Source organism: Lycium barbarum, chromosome 9, assembly GCF_019175385.1.
Source record: "Lycium barbarum isolate Lr01 chromosome 9, ASM1917538v2, whole genome shotgun sequence".
In the NCBI taxonomy this organism is placed as follows: Eukaryota; Viridiplantae; Streptophyta; class Magnoliopsida; order Solanales; family Solanaceae; genus Lycium; species Lycium barbarum.
The window spans coordinates 30991087-31012502 of record NC_083345.1 but is presented as its reverse complement, the minus strand read 5'-3'; the positions used below and the strand labels follow the sequence as shown (position 1 = coordinate 31012502).

The following is a 21416-nucleotide window of genomic DNA, read 5'->3' as shown; positions in this document are numbered from 1 at the left end:
CAAAAATTAAAGAAGGCATAAATGAGGGGCAAAATATAAAGACCAGCCCAAAAGAAGGGCACTCCGCGCAAAAAAAAAGGTGGATCGTCTAGGTTCCTGCCCAACTAAAATACTCGCACAAATGTCCCTCTTTTGGGATGTCTTTAATTTTTGTCCCTCAAATTTGTGGTTTTAACTTTTGTCCTTCGGCACTTTTGGTGCGGCATAATTAGCGTTTAGTTTTGGCATATACATCCTACAAGTTATGTCAAAAAAACAAAACTTTCAACATTCAACATAATCTTAAAAGAAAGAAAGAAAGGCATGAATTTAGATGTCGCTCGGCATAATTAGCGTTTAGCTTCGGCATATGTATAGTCACTTTCACTTCCACACATGACAAAAGTTATGCCGGAAAAGGCAAAACTTTCAACACTCAACGTACTTTGAAAAATACTAAACAACTTATGCTGCATGACTTAATTCCTACAAAATTTGTGCGAGGTAAAAGTTCAATTTTCGAATATAAAAATGTTACAAAACTTATTCCAAGCGAAGCACAGCTGGATATTTTCATCATTTTTTGTGCGGATTGCTCTTCAAACACACAAGTCTTTAATTTTTGCTCCTCAAATTGCTGGTCTTTAATTTTGGTCCTTCGTTTAAAAAAGTGACCGAAAATACCCCGATATTTTGGGTTCGAACCCCTGCTCAGTCAAAAAAAAAATCGCAAGGCATGGCTTTCACAAAACCTCTGCCTTAAGGCCTAACATTTTCCCAAAATTAGGCCTATTCGGGCAAACCTTAAGGTAAGGGTCACCCGCAAGGGTGGCTCAGTTGGTTGAGCATGGGGCTTCCATAATGGAGGTCTCAAGTTCGAAACCCCCTGCCTACAACAGTAGGGGATTTGCTTTCTAAGTCAAGCTCGTCGCACAGGGCTTGCCTAATGCAGGTTATCTCTTCTGTGTAATTTGCGAGCTATTACACAGGAGCGAGATTTACCCTGTGCGCACCCGAAGGGTAGCGGCTGCGGGTTCCCTTGACATCAAAAAAAAAAAAAAAAAAAAAAAAAAAAAAACTCAAGGCAAAGGTTTGTCTTGAGGCCTAATTTTGGACAAAACTCTGCCTTAAGGCCTAACTTTTTGCCCATATGAGCCTAATTTTTGGTAAACGTTAGGCCTTAAAACAGAGATTTGCCTTAAAGCCTAATTTTGGGTAAAAGTTTACATAAAGGCCTAACTTTTGTACGAATAGGCCTAATTTTGCCACGAAATTCTGCCTTGCGATTTTTTTTAACTGAGCCGGATTCGAACCCAGAGTCTCGGGGTATTAGGTGACGGCCAAAAATTAAAGACTAGCAATTTGAGGGACAAAAATAAAAGACCACCTCCGAATAAGGACAATCATGCAAATTCCCCTATTTTCATCAAATAAGCAACAGGAACAAAAATTAAAAATTAAAAATTAAAAATCAAAAATCACAAATATGAGGGACAAAATTAAAGACCAGTCCGTACAAAAATTTGCCTAAAAATCTAATACAAACATACACTCCACTTTTCATCCACATTGTGAGAACTGCTGGAATTTTCATCCGAGTAAAATCCACTTAGAGAAGTGACATTGTATTCTCCCTGAAGTTAGATTGGGGAAGAAGTTATTTCATGATTAAAATATGAGAATTAAATGATGACAAAATTATTTAATGAATATATTTTTATTTGTAGAGGTTTGAGTTATTGGATTAAAATAAAATATATGATGCATTACACAAAATACATGGTTGCTTTAAAGTGAATAAAATTGGGATAGACATTTATTTCCAATTTTAACGTTGTCTTTCTTAGAGACCCTTAGCAGAAAAGCTTTAGAAAAGGTCTAGTGTATTATTCTATTATTTTATTTCAGCATTGTCATCACACGGTGGTATAGAAATTACACCACAATTGCAATATAAATAATGGAGTAAAAAACTGTATCAAATATAGAATAAACCAATTCCACATTTGATCAAAGAACTATAATCCCTTGTCCCACCAAGGCACCAACCAAACGAACTATAATCCCTTATCCCACCAACAAACAATACGTAACACTAAAGGCAATGGAATAACAAACGCATTGTCAATCCTTGCACTGTTAGCAAGAGAGAACCTTCTGCAGTTCTAGGATTCAGCTCTAGCATCTATGCTCTTAGTAAATCATTTTTTTAAATTTAACTGTTTTCTATTATTCTACTGATTTGTACCAAAAAAAAAAAACTAGTTAGGAGCATTATGACATAGCATCCCTGCGCCTGAATAAGCTAGGTTACAGAAGTTAATATTTCTTTACAAGATCACAGCTCCAACATGTGACTGCTATTAATAGCATCCCTGCGCCTGAATAAGCTAGGTTACAGAAGTCAATATTTCTTTACAAGATCACAGCTCCAACATGTGGCAATCATTGTACAATATCCTTTCCTTTTGCGGCATCTTACAATAGATACATGAAATCACAACAAGGGTCGACTTTGAGCAATAAATGTAAAAGGAAAAAGAAAGAATAACGAGAAAATGTGTTGCACTATTTTGCGCTAACTTTTCCTAGTATACTTTGCAAACACCACCTAGACCTCTTATTTGTTATTGCCTTAACATTCCCAGAGCTCTGATGGATTGAGCAAACAAAAATTTTATGCCCAATACTTGCCTCCATTATAACACAGATACAGCCTACATTTATCACTCGTTCAACTTGGCAAATCCGAATATGAGAAGAAAAATCCCCCGGAATGATGAATGACGACCGCAAAGAACCTGCAGTCTGTTTTAATTAGACTAAATTGTTACTCTTTCAACTTGGAAAAACACCGAATGACGAATGACAACCGCAAAGAACCTGCATTTTTAACTAGATTATGACCTCCTCCTCCGCCTCCCACCTCACCCTCAATGGTGAAAAAGAAAAGATAAATTGGAGAACAAGCATATCGCAACAAACAGCAGCAAATCCCTCACTGCCTTCTCCAGACATTCCTAAAAGATCCACTGCGATGCTTTACCCAGTCAGCGTATATAGGTAGACTTGCAACTTTATCAATCTCATCCAACAAGATATCCTCTGTAAGATTGCCCTCTATGTTGTGCTTTGCCTGTCCATAAAATGTTTCTTCAGTCAATAATAGTTGGAAAAGCTGTAAACGAAGGATGATATTGCTATATGACAAACCTCCTCATAGACACTAATATAATCTGGGTTTGATTTGTCTGTTTGGATCTGCACAAAGATCCAAGCATTTTCATGAGAGTTCCAGGAGCACTCAATTATCCTACCCGAGTACAACGATAAATCTGATCCATCTGCACGAGAAAGTACCAATCAGACCAAACTTAGTTTCAAGAAAACCCGAGACAGCAGCCATATTATCACCACCTTATTTTTAAGAACAATTAAGCAAAGAAATCTGCTAAATATTTCCCAAGAGAATTCAAGGGATAGATCGTCACATTCTTACTGCCAGCTGGAACAGACGAGCCTTGCCAATAAAGGGAAGAAAAGGAGAGATCTTTTTGCAAATGGAAACTCTATACGGAGATTGAGTTCAGAGAAGGGAGATGAAGAGCAGATAATCAAACCTTTAAACATCACTCTGCAACCTTCAATTGGTTTCTTGTTTCCGTGTTCTTGCAGATAAAACAAATTGTTGCCGTCAACTCCCACCTGCCAATGCCAACTTGTTAATCAGATTACCCCGGTACTAAAGTTATCACAGCCATTATGTGATGTTATCTCCTACTGTTAATGTGCAGACAGGAAAAAGCTTGAGCATATGTACACTACAATAAACAGCAGTTTGAGAGCTAAAGATGACAGAAAATATAACCACCTCAAAGAGAAAATCAACAGTATTTGTTCCAGGATATTTCCATTTCAAACGTCCATCATGTTCCCGAGGCACATAAGTTGCATTCCAGGCCTGTGTTACAAAACCATCAGCAGCCAGATAAGCAAAGTTACAAGCAATTTGCTGTCTAAACTCTACAGCACATATTAGTTTCAGAATGTACCAACCATAGCAAAGTGATTTTGCTGGGTCCAACAACTTCACATAAAACAAAAACACACACGCAGACACCTCAAGAGGGGGCAACAAGCATGTAAGTGAAGGTAATTACACTAAATTGTGGTGGATAAAATTAGTCCTGTCGAGTCAGACCTATGAGAGTGAATCACTTGAGTGCATTTGCAGAAGAAATCATTCCAATTTCTCTTCAAAATATCATTCTCTTACAATTTCTCCCTTTTTCTTTAGCTCCAGATCCTATCAGGTTTTGATTCTTTCTTTAGATTTTGATTATCTCTCTGTTCTCTATTCATTATATTCCATTAAAGACCACAACTGGGTCTCCTTTTTTCCTATTCTTTTCCTTGCTATCTTAGAATTTTCATGTGATCCAGATTCAGCTTCTTTGCATATAAGTCAAGTTCTGCATTCCAGCATGTGTCCTTGAAAAATTGTTTTAAGTAGCTCCCTTATCTGAATTGACTTCACACACACACACACACTCTCACACAGTGAGCAGTTCTAATGAGCTAAATCTCTGTCAATGAAATTAATTGATCTCCAATATTATCGACTCCATTCAGTTCATTAAATTGAATTATTTAGCTAAAGTAACAGAATACTGCAGGCCTGAAGCCCAACAGATTTTCCCAGGCCAAATGACAAGCTTGATCTATCAAATTCCAGCTAAATGTCCCTATGTCTCACTGTCCTCATACTTGGATGAATGAAATTGCAGAGCTCACTAGCACAATTTTAAATGCACTGGTATCTAATGAGATACAAACATGCTGGCAGATTATGTTAAGAAAAATTAAAAATAAATTAAAAAAAGACTCTTGACACTTCTGATAAAGGTTGTGCCAAGATTTCTTTAAGCTCCAGTAGGGGATACTAAACGTCACAATTTAAGTTGTATCAAAATGATCTTGATATGACAAACTTGCTTGTTAATGTTAAAGCAGACACAAGTAGCTTCCATAGCACCTGAAAGATAAGACCATCAGCTGAATGTGGAAGATTTGGCATTATATCTTTGATGAGCTTAGAAGCTGCAGACAGCAAATAGAAATCCTTCCTCCTCACCTGGCATGCACAAAACAATCATCAACACAGAAAGGATCATAAACTTACATAAACGTAGAGTCTTTATTGAGATCATACATACTTCAAATGGTTCCAGGCCATATTGGTAGTACGGATTTACACATGTGAATAAAAATTCACGTTCATAGTTACGGGGCCGGATCACCTCGTCTTCAATTAGCATTAATCGATGATGGAAAGGTAGCTGCAAAAGTATTTGGATGCACAAGTCATAAACTAAGCAACTTTTCAGGAAAACCCAACCAAATTAAAAATTCCAATATGTGCCAAAGTGCTGACTGTTGAAAGAAAAAATTAAGGAGCTTGCCACAGAAGGCAAATCTGCACATAAATGAAGGAAAAGATGAAAATGCCTGTGAAAGAATAGTTCACATATCTAATACCATAAAACTACCCCCAGTAAACCTGTATTCTTGAACACTATTGATTGACTGCAGAAGTCTGAGGATTGATGATCCTCATGACATTCTCAAAATAGATAAATTACAATCTAAAAAGAAACTATTATTCAACACTCTTTTGGAAATGTTGATTGTGGCCACAGCACTATCCATATTTGCATCTCATCCTGGTATCATACGAGGAATGCAAATATAAATCACGAAAGATTAGTTCAAGTCATTTTGGCCAATAAATATGTAAGCCAAGACATACCTCTGTAATAGAGACTTCATTAATTGATATCATATCATGAATGAGGAAAGTATTCCTCTTCACTTGTGTCTCTGGCTGAGTCTCGGTTATCAATTCACCATCAAGCAACGTGTAGTGATGAGTAATGTCAGCTCTACCCTACAGGAAACTTGTAAATCTTCTACAGCAGAAAAAGACTGAAATCCTAAAGCTGCAGAATCAGTATCCCTCATGATGGAGCACAAGAGGTCCTAAATGGATAAAGTACCTCATAGATATATTTGCAAGGAAACCGCAATTGGACCTTCCTGAAATAGAACTGTGGATCAATCAAATAACAATTCTCCCTATCTATTAGCATCATGTATCGTGGCCCCTCAGCACTCCAGGTGACATGGTAGAGTTGTCGGCTTAGAAGATGCAATTTGTCCCTACAATTTGAAGTAAAGCATCAAATTCCAGAAAATGAAATCAAGAAACGGGTAAATACTGTTTGACACATACCCAAATTTATGCTTTCAGTACCCTGGAAATCTAATACTCTACTTCAGACAACAACAACAACAACATACCCAATGTATTCCCACAAGTGGAGTCCGGGGAGGGTGGAGTGTACGCAGACCTTACCCCTACCTGGGCAGATAGAGAGGCTGTTTCCGATAGACCTTTGATGTGCCGCGGATTTGTGGCACATTCGACGCCTTTTTACTGTGAATTTTGGTTGTTTTCAAGTAAGTCTGGTTCTCGTTAATATGTTTTTGTTGTGTTTTAGGAAAACAATGGCCCAAAAGCAAAAAGCAAAAAGCAAAGAACAAAAGAAAAATTGGCCAGAAATGAAGAATCGACGGTCCGTCGATCAGCCGACGAACCGTCCTTTGAAGCGTCGATAAGCTCGATTTTCCAGTGATGACAAAGTTGAAGACGACGAAGGACGGAAGCATCGACGAAGCGTTGAACTGATCGACGATTCGTCGTTTGTGTCGTCAAGCAGGATCTCTCAACAAGAGGAGAAAAAGACGGAATACTCGACGGAGCGTCGAACTGGTCGACGACACCGTCAAATGGAACACATTGCTGAAGGTACAAAGGACGGAGAAATCGACGGATCGTTGAACGATCGACGGTCTGTCGATCTCGCTATCGGGGGCAATTTTGTCAGTTTCTGCTGTGCGTTTTTGGAGCCTATTTAAAGAACATTTTAGGTTTTTCTTTGCATCCAGATTTTATTATAACCACTTAAAAAGTTCCTTTGGTGGGTGAGCATTGAATACTCCCCTTTTGGAGCTTAGTGAAGACAACAAGATTCTATTTTCCATCATCTTTATTACACTTTGTAAGCTTTATGTCTCATTTATTGCTTACTACTTTTGAGACCATAATGTGTGAGTAGTTTCTTTAATCAAAGTTGTGGACCCAAAATGATGGGTGCTATGTAATGGGTATCTAACATTGTATATATATATAATGGGTTGTGATGTGTTTTATTATTTCTCGCATTCATTGTTCTATAAGTGGTTGCAAACACTTGTTCATGCACAAACCCTAGTTTATTTGGAAAGATGAACTAGGGTGTGATTTGAAATAATATAACAAGGACTCGGGGTGCTAACCCTCGTTTAATGAACTCGCTTAGGGATAAGATGAGTTCTACTTGGCATATTTAATCAACCTTATTTATAACTTTTCTGCATTTGGGAAAATCATGAAAAGAAATACTTTCTAACTATTGGAAAATATTAGAAAGTGTATTAGAGATTAAGTGCATACATAACCTCGACCCATTAGAAATATATCATATTGACACCCATAGCATAACATTTAATCATCGCGGGGACACAACTTTGGTTCTCAAAATCTAAACAAATTCTAAACACTTCAAAATAGCTATTCCAAACCAAATCTCTTTTTAAAATATTCGGAATAGGATTAAAAGTATCGCATACAATTAGTACCCTTTTCTCTCCATATTCCCTGTGGGATTCGACCCCAACCTTGTTTGGGTTACTATATTTGACAACGTCCGCTTTACGCCATTAATAGGTGTAATTTGAGCGTATCAACTTTCGGCTCAGGCACAAAAGTACATTAATTTCTTAATAAGAAATAAATGTTATCATGTCCAAAAGGCAACAAACCATAACACTACGACACTCACCCTTTGCCACCTAAATCGTAATAATATATTATGAGAACAAAGAACCAAAAATGAAAAATAATTCTTGAATAGCATCTTAACCATGCTCAAAATATCCCTTTCCCAGTGCAATTAGTAAAATCACTGATCTATGCTTCAACATTATATAAAGCATGCACAGTTTTTGTGACGGGCACATGCAGATGAAACTACTTGCCAATCCTAACGCGTACAGCTCAGCAGTAGATCAATCTTCCAGTCAATTGAAGACTTTCCAGATCTTTTGCACCGCATGCGATTTTTTTACTTCAAGGGATGCTTTAAAATGCTTAATAACGAGATTCTCTAATCTAGAAAATGCTGTTATTCGCATGAAGATGACATTCAATCAGAAAGGAGATGTCATCAAATCCTAAATTATCATCTATCTTTGGAGTACATCGTGTAGCTATTTCAAGCCGGTGTAAAGTATTGCCGATATATTATAATAAAGGCAGGTATAAGACGCACGGTTTGCCAAATTAGTCTCTTGTTAAAATATATCCAAAAAGAAGAATTTATAATCAACCTGTCGAGAGAGACCGGGTGAGATCCTGGTATTCCGGTATTTCTTCTGGCCTAAGGACCAAAAAAATTCAGTTATGCACCAAAAGAAATAGTAATAATAAACATTATACCAAAACGCATATCAACCGCCTAAAGCAAAGAGGATAATACTTGGACAGTGCAAAGCAAGAACATGACTATCATTCAGGAATTGTATGTGATTTGTTTCATCTGGGATTTGGAGTAAATATCTGGAAGAATGTTCAAAATTAAAATCGATACTACAGCTCTACAAGCAGGCAAATGTTCCACGAGTACAAGCAAACAAGATCTTTCCAATTCATTTAAGATATAGTTAAGTATTTAAAATAGAGATGTTATGATGTGAAAATGAGCTTTTCAATAACTCGAACCTGTACATCCAAATTGAGCACTTGATTGCAGAAGTTCCTCATCATCTGAACCTCAGCAAATGGGATACATTCGTCCCTAAAATCTGCATCTGACACCGCTCCTGCTCTTGTAAGATTCCCCTGCAATAATGAGGTTTTGGCACTTTGAACAAAGATGAGGAACAAAAAGAAAGAAAACAATGGGTACATACATAAATACTGATTGGTGAGCAAATACAGCATGCTGTTTAATAGGCAGATTATATTTTAATTAACCAGATCAATCTAAAAGAGAACTATCAGCAGAACAACGAGAAAGCCAATCCAAGCAATACAATCAGCAATACAAGGTGAATGATTAAGGGACACATAATCCTTATTAAAGCCATTTTCCTTCAAGGAGTAACAAAAGTCAGCACAAGAATGAAAACGTGATTGTTTGAAGAAGCAGCTTCACAATACCTTATCACAAATTTTAGGTTTCCACCAAATCCAAAAAACTTTTTACTCCGTGATCTGCCTAAACAAATTAAGCAGTGGGATACTTGTTTCATTATGTCAAGCTTTTGTTAAGAATATTATGCATATTAGTCAGTATCAACTTAGGAAGATAATGTTTCTTGTAATTAAGTCTTGATTTCTTTTCTAGTTTTGAATAAGTGTGTGCGCTATTTAAACACCCAATATCTTGCGAGGATAATCAATATTACAATCTTCAGTTTTTTCTTCCGTGTTATATTTCTCACATGGTATCAAAGCCAGGTTAAGGATTAGTCATTCTGCAATTACCAGCGACTTCGGAAAGAAAAAAGATCTTTGTCGTGCAATTTTTCAGCAACCGTAAGTGATGGTTCAGTGTTTCCATTCTTTATGTGTGTTCTGCATAAACCAGCATCACCATGAAGTCAAGCTTATTTCTGCGAGCAAAGCCTAGCCATCCCCACAGGAAAAAGAGCTCTCATGAGCTCCAACATGCGCCAGTAGAAAAGGAATTTTCCGGCAAGATCTCTCCCACGCGTGCCAACTTCTGCCAATTTTAAGACTTGCAGCTTTGGTCCTTGGGAGCCACTCAGCCATTCTGATGCTACACATCACTTTTTATGTTGTGTCCAATCATCATAAGTACTTTTTCTAGCAGTAATGACATCTCTCCCTTTCTTTTGCACTCTGTGGTTCAATTAGAGCATGTGGTTCACCACATTCACATGTGGTTCACCATATTCAACCTTCATATTTTCCTATGAACTTCCAGCAAATTTTTCAACATCAACAGCATATTCTGGGTGATGCAAGAAGTCGAATAATTTCTGTGTCTGATTAAAAGGTGTTTCTTAAGTACAAAGAGGAAACAAGCATCATCACAAATCACAGCGGTTGTTTAAACTTGTAATTTGTAGCTTATGTTTCTCATTGTTCTAACCTTGGACCTTGCAGCATTAACTCAGGAGCCTCAGATCATATTTCTGCAGCGAATGTCTTTTCTCTTATATTTCATATTCTCCATCTCCTTACTACTGTCACATTGACCAATAGCTCACCAATCATGGCAACTGGAGTCGGCCCAAGTTATCCTATTTCCATCTATTACTTTAGACTCACTTTTTTATGTTCTTGGTTGCCCTTTCAATGTTAATGATAAGCTGGAGGTCTGGAGACGGAGCCTAGAGTCTAAAGGGTTTAGGTTGAGTGGGACTAAGACGGAGTACTTGGAGTGCAAGTTCAGTGACGTAACTCACGAGGCTGATGTGGAAGTGAGGATTGATACTCAGGAGGAAGTTTCAAGTATCTCAGGTCAATAATCCAAGAAATGGAGAGACTAACGATGATGCTACACATCGTATTGGAGTAGGGTGGTTGAAAGGAGGCTCACATCCAGTGCCTTGTGTGATAAGAATGTGTCACCAAGACTTAAAGGTAAGTTCTATAAAGTGGTTGTTAGATCGGCTATGCTGTACAGGGCGGAGTGTTGGCCGGTCAAGAACTCGCACATCTAAAAGATAAAAGTAGCGGAAATGAGGATGCTGAAATGGATGTGTGGGCCTACAAGTAGAATTAGGAGTAGGAGTGGCTTTATGGAGGACAAGATAAGGGAAGCGAGGCTGAGATGATTCGGCCATGTGATTCGGCCAAGTTATCCTATTCCCCACTATAACTTTAGACTCACTCCATTAGTCTCTTGTCTTAATCACTTAACTGTTTTGTAATGTTTCTCAATAACTCTGTAGTTATAGGGGAATCTAGTAGGGGACGAGTCATTGGGTACCGAGCGTGAGTTAAATGGATTTTACTACCTTAATCCGTTAAGGTCATCCACCACAACCTATCCCATTATCGACTCTCCTGAGTTGCTTCAGAAACTACTAAGACATCCCAATTTCTAAACTCTAGAAAATGTTCCATGGTTTGTCTCAGTTGTCTACCTTAGAATGTCAGTCATGTCAACTTGGTAAGCATACTCGTGTTTTCTTCCCTAGTTGTACTGATAACTGTGTTGAGTATCCTTTCTCTTTGGCTCACTCATGCCAGAAGTCCCATTTGAGTCAACTCTACTTTGGGATTCCATTATTCGTCAGTTTCATTGATAATTGTTCAAGATATACTTCAATTTTCTTAAGTGAAGGATTTTTCAGAGTTATTTTCCATTTTTCAAACCTTTTGCGCTGAAATACAGCTCAATTTGGGGTTACCAATCAAATCTTTCGTAGTGACAATGCACCAAAACATTATCCTCCCAAATTTATCAGTTTATGAACTCTAGTAAGACAACATTACCATTCTCAAAAATGAAGTATCTTGAAAAGCAAGAAACTTAATATGGTTTATGGGTCCAGTGCAAAGGCAAAATCTCGGGCAATGGCTATGGCAACTTGGGAAATGTAACTGGTTTGGATCAAACAGTTGCTCAAAGAATTGAAGTTTGAACAAATTAGTCAGATGAAACTTGTGTGTGATAATCAATCGCTCATGATGCTTCCAATCTGATGATCAATGAGAGAACTAAACACATAGAGATAGATTGACACTTTGTTAGAGAAACAATATTCTCTGTAGACATTGTCACAAAGTCTTGATGTCAAATTATCAGCTTGCATATATTATCACTCAGTCCCTTACTGGTCCACGAATTAGTTACATTTGTAACAAGCTTGGTAATCAACTCAGATGGACCAGCTTGAGGGGAGAGAATATTAGTTATTGTCAATTAGGAAAATATTGTTTATTTTGTAATTATGTAGCCTTGACTTCTTCAGAGTTAGGTGTATGTACTAAAACACCCAATAGCTAGGGAGAATTATCAAGACATACATTCTTCATTTATTTTTTCCATGTTATATTTCTCACAGCCTAATACAAAATGTTGGAAGCATAGAGTTCATGTTCCTGTCAGACTTGGCAGATATGAGTGCAAGACAAATAGTGGTGCTAGCTTGTTTTCAAAAACTTCCTGTAGTCTTTAAATATAAACCGCAATATCCTGAGGAATCAGTTCTTTTGGTAATCATCAAACTTATAGAATGATAGTAAATTATGAAAAGTGAATCAAATTTCTGCAAATAATAGCAAACAAAATGTGGCATTTCCCTAGTTAACCTGCAGCCTTAGGAAAGACAACTCAAGTAAAAACCTCAAGCAACAAACTTCATTAGTTCCTGGAGTTTGATATGCCAGACCGCCCAAACAATTGCGACTCATAACTTATGCAGTGTGTGATTGTAATGTCGTACTAATTTATGTACCACATTCACATCTATAAGCAGATTCCTCTTCGCAGTAACTAATAATTGCTTCACGCACGATCTTTCATCATTTCAAAGTGCACTAAGTGCTCCGCTGTTGAACCTTTGAGAATTTTCGGATATCAATGCAGCAATTGTTCACCAAATGATCTCAAAAGAACTACTTACATTATCTTGATCAGAGTCTCTCTTCCATTCGGGAGTTTGGGGACAAACAAAAAGTTCAGGCTTCGATTGGTGGTAGAAGTCATATAATGCTTCCACATACTTTGGTCTGTATATTCCAGGAGGGCGTGCTTGGGCAAATTTTGCTATTGCCTGAAGATAACACAAATTTTCTAGATTATGTTGGAATCATAAGAAGAGTAAGATTTGGTGTAAGATGAATAAGATCACTAACCTCACTAACACTGAGTGACTGATTACGTACAAGAAGATGTACAATCATGTAGCCAGTTCGGTTGTGGCCATGAGTGCAGTGGACAACAGCATATTTACTTGCTTGAGATGTCAATTGCATGACCTGCAATCAATATAAGTTCTGAAGATGAGAAACTCAAAGTAAAAAGTAATTATCACACTGCCATATGCACCCTTCCCAGATATGTAGAGCATGACGAAAGATAGATGACATGCATGTGACAGCAGAATGAGAATTACCTCAGAAATAAATCTATCTACAGACTCAGCATCAGGTACAGAGTCCTGCCCCGGGCATCGAATCTGAATAAATAGAACATAACATATAACGGGCCACTTAACCATGAGATCGAATAGGATATATAAAACTGCTCATATTTACCTTAACATGTCTAATACCATGACTGGTCCAATCTGATTCTGGATAGTAACGATCAGTGTTTGTTAAATCAACCACCAGTCCGATCTGCAATAGAGTGTTAGTAATTCCAGACATGGATGGCGGCTATTCAGCTAAAAATAAGATGATAATTAAATATATAGGACAAACATTGAAAATCCAACTAGTAAGAAGATTAGTTGTGGGAAAGACTAAGAGGTGATGACACAAAGAAAAACTGATATAGATGCACATTCCTTCTTTTTTCTGTTTCTTATTTTGCTAACCGGAAAATCCCCGCAGGCCAGTGGCGAACGGTTAGTAAAATGGTGGATAATAGGCCCCCCTCCACCCTTCTCCACTTAAATACCAAGGTTTTTGCCTGTGGAAGGATTCAAATCTGTGACGTACGCCTAACCCACACATTATGTATTGCAATCTTACCACTAGACCAAAGCCGTGAGGCGATGTAGATGCACTGTCAAAGGAAATAGTGAGTTGGCAAACATATGAGCTCCCCTCCCCTCCCCTCCCCAAAATATAAAAAACAAAAAGCAAAGCTAATAAAAGTAAACATACAGAAATACATATTACCCATTGTCAAAGCAGATCAAAATAAAATCAGTTTGAATTTCTCAAGAATTAACCAACTTAGAAACAAAATGCCACTAAATAAAGCATGACTAAAACAAAAAGCAACAGAAGCGGTTAAGGCGTATGTTAAAAGAGTGTAACAGATAAGAGAGAGACGGAAGAGAGAACTACAATGTAATGACTCTTCCAATGGCAATTAAGGAGACAAATTGGTGCAGAAAGATATCGTTTATACATACAATAAATCAGCACAGATAGTCTGTCAACTGTCAAGATAATTATCACCAAGTTAACCTTATTTGTAAGTGTCAAGGGTGGGGAGGGACAAATGAAGCAAATAGTAAATGTGATAACCAGAAGAAAATCTTGTCACCACACCACTTACTTCTCTCCCTAAACTTCTTTGCTTGTCGATTAGTTCTTTTGGGGTGTATCTTTCTCCAGGAGGGATATTCTTATTGAATGATTCACTTAGAGGCACTTTTGATGGGATAATAAAGCCTATGTTATCACCGTATGGAGGGCAATATAACCAACCTGTAAAAAACACTCCTATCAGGATAACGTTAAAGAAAGGTTTATGTGAATGGAAAAGATGTTTCTCTTTTGAAAAAATTAAAACTAAGCAAATGCAACCATTCATGGAACAAAACAAGATGAGAGCTTATGAACACAAAAGACCCCAAGCTTATCACACGGTAACAAGTTATTGGACATGCATGCTTGTGGAAACAATCAGATGACTGAAGATGAAATTAAAGAACTACACCCCTTCCGTCTTAAGACAGAAACAGCTGGCATAAAATGACATGGAAGGAAAAAGGGACGAAGTTATCAGATGGGTGTTTAATTTTTACACACCAACAGTGGAACATCTTTTATTTACAACTACATAGAAAGTAAAACTATCTAATTGTAAATACTAAATACTTGATGTTCATAAGCTATCATCATGTTGTTGACAACTACAGGTAAACCTAGAAAAGAAGTAAATAACCTACTATAATTGGTGAAACTATACTTTTATCCAATAACCATTGTGTCCAGGCCTGCATGCACGCACCTCGACTAATTCCACGGGGTACCTGCTACCTCCCACCAATACAGGTACTGGGTAACTCTGTCCACTAAGGCGTAGCTAAGCTTAGACAGATGGGAAGAAATCACCAAGGATTTTTATCTCCTCTGAAGTTTGAACATAAGACCTCATGATTCTCCAACTTTATTAACCACTAGGTTACACCCTTGGGTGCTTAAACTATATTGCTACAAACTATAATACAAAAACTTTTTACATGTTAATAAAAAACACTATACTGTAAAACTTTTTACGCTGTCAAACAAGTCGTTGTCGTATAGTGGTAACTTGATTAAAAAAAAAATGACACTATCAATGTACACTTAAATCCGCTCATAAACTTTTGAAGCTACAAAACTACCTACCACTAACAGCTTACTTGGAGAAGCAAAATTTAAGCTGGAGCTTAAGACACAAACTAAATGTGATCAGAAGTAAAACTGATGGATAATGTCTTTAGTACTCAAATCAAAACCAGAGAACATGTATATAGGGAGTTCATCCGAATTGAGCATCTTCACGTATCAGTGGAAGCCAAATAAAACTTAGATTATATGAAAAGACAATTTTCAATATCTATTATGCTCGTCTGGTATAGATGCTAACTTACGGGAGTGCCATAGAATGCACTTCCACAACATGAAGTACTCGGAATGCAATACTTGAATTCCACAACCTAAATTTAGAAATACTTGGCTATCATCCAGAAAGATGTATTGGGGAAGAATTAAGATATATAACATGTTATTTACTTTTTTCTAGCTATATATACTATCTCTAGTTCCTTTAAAGCAACCTGATTGTAATACAAGGACCCGTTTGGCCATGAGAATTATTCATTTTTTTCCGGAATTTTAATTCACTTTATTCGAAAAGCAGCGTTTGGCCATGAAAATTCTGTTTGGAATTTGGAAAACACCTAAAATCCTGTTTTCACTTTTTTCACTTTCAGTTCATTCAAACAACCAAATATTCTTTGCAAAAACTATAACCAAACGCAACTCCATCTCCAACTTCAAAAATTCCAAATAAAGTGATAATTATCTCATTTCTATGGCCAAACGTCCACTTAAACTCTGCAATTGGTCAACAGCCTGAGGGTTCACATTGAGTAATAGTAGTAATAAATAGCAAAATTGACAAAATTTATGGAAGGCAAATGTGAACTGAATGTAAATCTGAGAAGTTAACCTGCAACTATATGTTGGTCCTTGTACCACAATTATCGTATTTATCTGTGGTAGCTACTGTTTCTGTTTTTTCATACTGCTTTATCATGGCTTTTTCGCTCTCGTTAGTTTCATTTTCGTATGGCTTTGAACTGTTTCTTCTTATCTGACCTTTTCTCATCATGTTTTCTCTTGAGCCGAGGGTCTTCCGGAAACAGCCTCCCTATCGTCTGAGATGGGGGTAAGGTCTGCGTACATTTTACTGGGTATGTTGTTGTTGTTGTTGTAGAAGTTAACCTGCGGGTAGGCTGTAACGGTCGAAAAATTTGCGAGGTTTATTATTGCTGGATCGCCAATGATCTATATATGAGGACGAGACGTGCATTGAATCTTGGCCAAGTTGCTTCCTTTTATTCAATTGTTGTCCTTCCACTTCCATTTATGCCTTTAGCGGAGTATGTGGAAATCGCCACCGTCAAGGACAAAGTGCAAACCTGCTAGGTTTTATTGCAAGTTTGCAACACGAGGGAAAGCAGAATGAAGCTCGATGAATTTTACTATTTTAGGAGTGAGTAAGGCGTTACTTCCTAGGCCTTGTAAGATCTTTAGTACTTCTTGTGTTACTCCCTTGGTCTCAAATTATAAGTCGTGTTTCTCTCTTACAAGCCTCTTAAGAAAATATTACTCCCTCTAATTCAAAATAAGTGTTCACTTAGCCTTTAACACACCCTTAAGAAAATATTGACTCCTAGGAAAAATAGGCATTTTGACTCAACTACCCTTGATTAATAAGACTCTTGACTACTTATTGCACTGAGTAAATAAGGGCAAATCTGGAAAATTAAAGTTAACCCCTTCTTGATTATGTAAGTGGACACTTATTTTGAACCGGAGGGAGTAGTAATTAGGAAGATTTCAACTATTTTATCTATATTTATGTCTTAAGCTATAATCTCTCTTCAATTAATATTCACTTTATTTATGTGTCATCTCACCAGTATTGAGGTGTTTGTAGTCTTCAAGAACAATTACTACTAAGGCTAAAATGGAAAAAAAAAAAAAAAGTTTGTCTTGAAGTTCTAAAGTGACAAATTAAATGAGAAAACTATTTTTAGAATGTACGATAGATAATTTGGGGGGGTGGGGGGGGAGGGGTGGGGGGTAAAGTATTACTACTCACTCTGTTTGAATTTGTTTGTCTTAATCTCTTTCCTCCTTTGGCTACTCTTTAATTTCAACATCCCAAGTGGTGTATTTAAGGCCCCGTTTGGACATGATTTGAAATCGGGTTGATTTGAACTTGAAGTTTTGTTTGGACATGTAATTTGAATTTCTTAAGTTGTATCTTTCTCATAAACATGAAAACCCCACAAGTTGGAAAAACTATGAAAACTTCCCCAGTTCTTATACAATCTTACCAAATGAGCAAACCATCATTCATAACAAAGTTAATAAGCTACCAGAAGGCCTTTCTAAGAAATTTAACATCTATTGATCGAACTTTAGTTCAATAAAAAAGAAAGTTGAACATGAGTTGTAGTGTAACTACTCTTCCACATGGTACGGACAATCTCTTCACGTTGAGCATGTATTTTTTTATTTTTTTTTTGAGAAGGTAACATAGTTGAGCATGCATTTTCCCGAACAGATGACCGAGAATACGAACCACCATTTTTACTTTAAGTCAAGTTTTACATTTAAAGAATATATTTACCACTTATGGATATTTTATAAAAAATCGAAATCATAATTAGGAATCACAAATCCTAGTTTTTGGAGAATTTGTGATTTGAAATCATGATATGAAGTTGAAGTTGAAATCTTGTGCAGCAAATTTCATAAACGAACACTGATTTTTGAAATCAAAATATGAAATCATGTTCCCAAATCCTATGGCCAAACGCCTACTAAGACCACAAGATTAAAGGGCATTTTTATATATTATACATATCTTTACTTTAAGAACATAGGATTCAAAAATCTCCTTTACTTTCTTAAAGTCCGTATCAAGTCAAACTAAGACAAATAAATAATCGGCCCTTTTGTTGGGCACATTCATCCCTCTCACATTCCAACTAATGATTTTGCAATCTATCAACATACTTCTTTCTTCCCTCCCCCCAGGCCCCTACCCTACCCTCAATATCCCCGCTCGCTTCCTTATTTCTCCATTCATACACCACAATTTCCCTCACTTTTGTTCTTCAACAGGTAGCTTCTTCTTCCCCGCCACTTCTTTAGCATCGCCTTTAGCCTCATGATCAATGCAACACAACAAATCAATTACTTTATCCTCCATCCCCTAATAGAAACCCCCCAAGAACTTCCCAAATTTGATATATTTTTCTTCCGCACATTTCGAAAGCTTCTGTTCCCCCTCCAAAATGGCCCATGGTTGAGGCTCATCCACTGCTAACCCTGACTGTAAGACTTTTTACACTATCAACAAAAACTTAAAAGACTCAAAAACTTTTGAAGCTACATAACTACCAACCAGTAATAGTTTACTTAAAGAAGCAAAATTTAAGCTGGAGGTTACGACACAAACTATATGTGATCAGAAGTAAACTTATTGGATAATGTCTTTAGCACTCGAAACAGAGAGCATACACATAGGGAGTTCATCTGAATTGAGCATCTTCATTTATCAGTGGACGCTAAATAGAGCTTAAGTGCTTAACCCTGTAGTGACAGATAGATCATACGAAAGGACAATTCTCAATATCTATTGTGCTCATCCAGGATAGATGCTAACATACTGAAGTTCGGAAAAAAAATGCACTTCCCCATATGCCCCACAAAGGGAGGGGTAAGGTTTGCATACATCTAACCCGCCCCAAACCCCACTTGTAGGTTTACATTGGGTATGTTATTGTTGTTCTTCCGCATATGCTTATAGTTTTTCAACATTTGTCATGAACTGCTCGGGATGCAAAACTTGAATTCCACAACCTAACTTTTGAAATACTTGGCAATCATCCAGAGAGTTAGATTGGGGAAGAATTATGCTATATATCCTGACAATATTAAATAAGGGTAGCTTAACTGCTTTTGACATGTCGTTTACTTTTTTCTAGTTCTATACTAGTTCCTTTCAAGCAACTTGATTGTAATATTAAGCCCTGTAATTGGTCAACGGAATGGGGGTTCACACTGAGTGCATAAAATAGTAAAACAACAACAACACAACCAGTGAAATCCCACACAGTGGAGTCTAGGCAGAGTAGAGCGTACGCAAACATTACTCCTACCTCGTGGAAGTAGAGAGGTTGTTTCCGAGAGACCCTCGGCTCCAGTGGCGTATCTAGCCTTATAAGTGGGGGTTCAATTAACTTTCGACGGGGAGTATAAATTTATGTGTAAAATATTATTAAAATTGTAATATATAGTAGAGACGAACTCATAACTTTTAAAATATAATGAGTTTCAATACTAAAAATGAAGCAATAGAATTTAAATCCTGGATCTGCCCTCTGCTCGGCTCAAGTAACGCATATCAAAGCAGATTTAAAAGGAGACGTGGCAAATAATAGGGGAAGCATTCAGAGAAAATGCAGAGCAAGCAGAGTGCATAAAATAGTACCTAGCAAAATTGACAAAAAATGATGGAAGGCAAGTGTGAAGTGAATATAAATCTGAGATGTTAAAAAATAAGTACATGAAGTGAAGTTAACTAGTACCTGCGGGTAGGCTGCAACGGTCGAAAAATTTGCGAGGTCTATTATTATTATTATTATTGCGAGATCGCCAATAATCCTTAGATGAGGCGTGCATTGAATCTTGCTTCCTTTTCTCTAATGGCTTCAAAAGGAGTTCTTCTCCGGTTAACTGCCGCCGTCAAAGACAAGAGCAAAGTTTGCTGGGTTTTATTGACAGTTAGCAACACGAGGGAAAGGAACGCGTTGAATTTTTTACTTTACGAGTAATCGTTGCTCTGGGTTTTTACCCTTTTTCTTTTACTTTTAATTCTTCGCCTAGTTTCTTGTTAGGCCTGTAAGATATTTTGTACTTCGCATCACTTTAACATTTTACCCTCTCAATTTGTTTGTCTTACTTTCTCTTTAGCATACTTCATAAATAATAGGCCTAAATAATAACTCCTCACACTTTAGTATGCTTCGTAAATAATAACCCCTCAATTTATGTGATACAGTTTAATTAGGTATGAATTTTTTTTAAAAAAAACTTTTAAAACTTATGGTCTAAAATAATTTATAGATATTTATGTGGTTGTAAATCATTTTATTAAGGGTAAACGGGAAAGTTTCAAGTTAAATTATTTCTAAATATAGAAATGTTTCATTCTTTTAGAGACAGACTAAAAAAAAAGTGTATCACATAAATTGGGACAGAGGGAGTATCACTTTCTATATTAATTAACTTCTTACACAACATCCAACCTAACATATTTAAGATTACAAGATTGAAAACATATTTTGGTACACTATACACATTTTAAGTTTAAGATTACACGATTTTAAATTTTATATATTTTTTAGAAAAGAAATTGTGTCGAGTCAAACTAAAACAAACAAATTGAAATGGAGAAAGTAATAAGAAAAATTGAATCTTATAATTTAGATATGTATAATACACTAAAATATTCTTTGAATCTCATAGTTTTACGTATCATGTAGGAAGTGTTATTAAGGATAAAACGTGAATGCTAAAATTAAACAATTATAATAAAAAGAGATTATTTTTAACAGACTTAAAAGGTAAGTAAACCACATAAATTACAATGGATAAATTAAATAAATGTGAGGAGTTAGTAATACCCGAGATTACAACATTACAAGGTATGATTCTCTTATCAAAGAAATTTAATTCTCTTCTTAGTTCCTAGATAATCCAAAACAGTTTTATTCATATCAAACATACTTTTAATTGTCTACGCTTTTCTACTATTTAGAAAGAGAAAATAAGATTTATGTTCAACATGTCCGTTAAATGTCAATAAAATTTCGATAGAAGGATAATTTTAAAATTTCAAACACTTTGCAGGATTACCTTGCTTATAAAGTTGTCCTCTCTGCTTTGTTATTTGAATCTTATCAACAACTTCAGAAAAAGTCTACTCTTTGATCATGTCATCATTACATTTCTCCAAGACAATCAGTCCACATAGGGTCTATTTGTCCGACTATTTTATATCTTCGTTATTTTCCAAAATACTAGTTTTTTGACATGTGAATTGTAC

At 36.5% G+C, this 21416-nt stretch overlaps 1 protein-coding gene across 3 annotated transcripts; it reads right to left on the bottom strand.

Annotated features, from left to right (window-relative positions):
- Positions 1 to 2287: 2287 nt before the first annotated feature.
- LOC132611011 (uncharacterized) lies at positions 2288 to 20230 on the bottom strand. Of its 3 annotated transcripts, XR_009571428.1 has the most exons (17): positions 16514 to 16670; positions 14355 to 14506; positions 13379 to 13462; positions 13237 to 13299; positions 12977 to 13099; positions 12745 to 12894; positions 8861 to 8980; positions 8470 to 8519; positions 6036 to 6198; positions 5789 to 5926; positions 5196 to 5318; positions 5015 to 5113; positions 3851 to 3940; positions 3600 to 3684; positions 3193 to 3323; positions 2863 to 3115; positions 2288 to 2780 (listed from the first exon to the last, which is right to left on the bottom strand). XR_009571428.1 is itself a non-coding variant. In XM_060325423.1 (16 exons), exons 1-16 carry the CDS (start codon positions 19988 to 19990, stop codon positions 2978 to 2980), a joined length of 1803 nt encoding a protein of 600 aa, XP_060181406.1. In that variant the 5' UTR covers positions 19991 to 20230; the 3' UTR covers positions 2288 to 2977. The 3 variants fall into 3 exon arrangements, 2 of the variants coding, with proteins under 2 accessions (XP_060181406.1, XP_060181405.1); XM_060325423.1 differs by lacking the exon at positions 16514 to 16670 and adding an exon at positions 19897 to 20230 and having other exon boundaries at positions 2288 to 3115; XM_060325422.1 differs by having other exon boundaries at positions 2288 to 3115.
- Positions 20231 to 21416: the final 1186 nt, after the last annotated feature.

Coding starts and splice junctions, on each gene's coding strand:
- LOC132611011 (XM_060325422.1), bottom strand. CDS start 16,655: ATGGAAGTGGAAGGACAACAATTGAATAAAAGGAAGCAACTTGGCCAA. Junction 8,981..12,744: donor GAGACTCTGATCAAGATAAT/GTAAGTAGTTCT, acceptor TCATTATTGCAG/GGGAATCTTACAAGAGCAGG. Junction 3,685..3,850: donor CTGTTGATTTTCTCTTTGAG/GTGGTTATATTT, acceptor TGGCATTGGCAG/GTGGGAGTTGACGGCAACAA.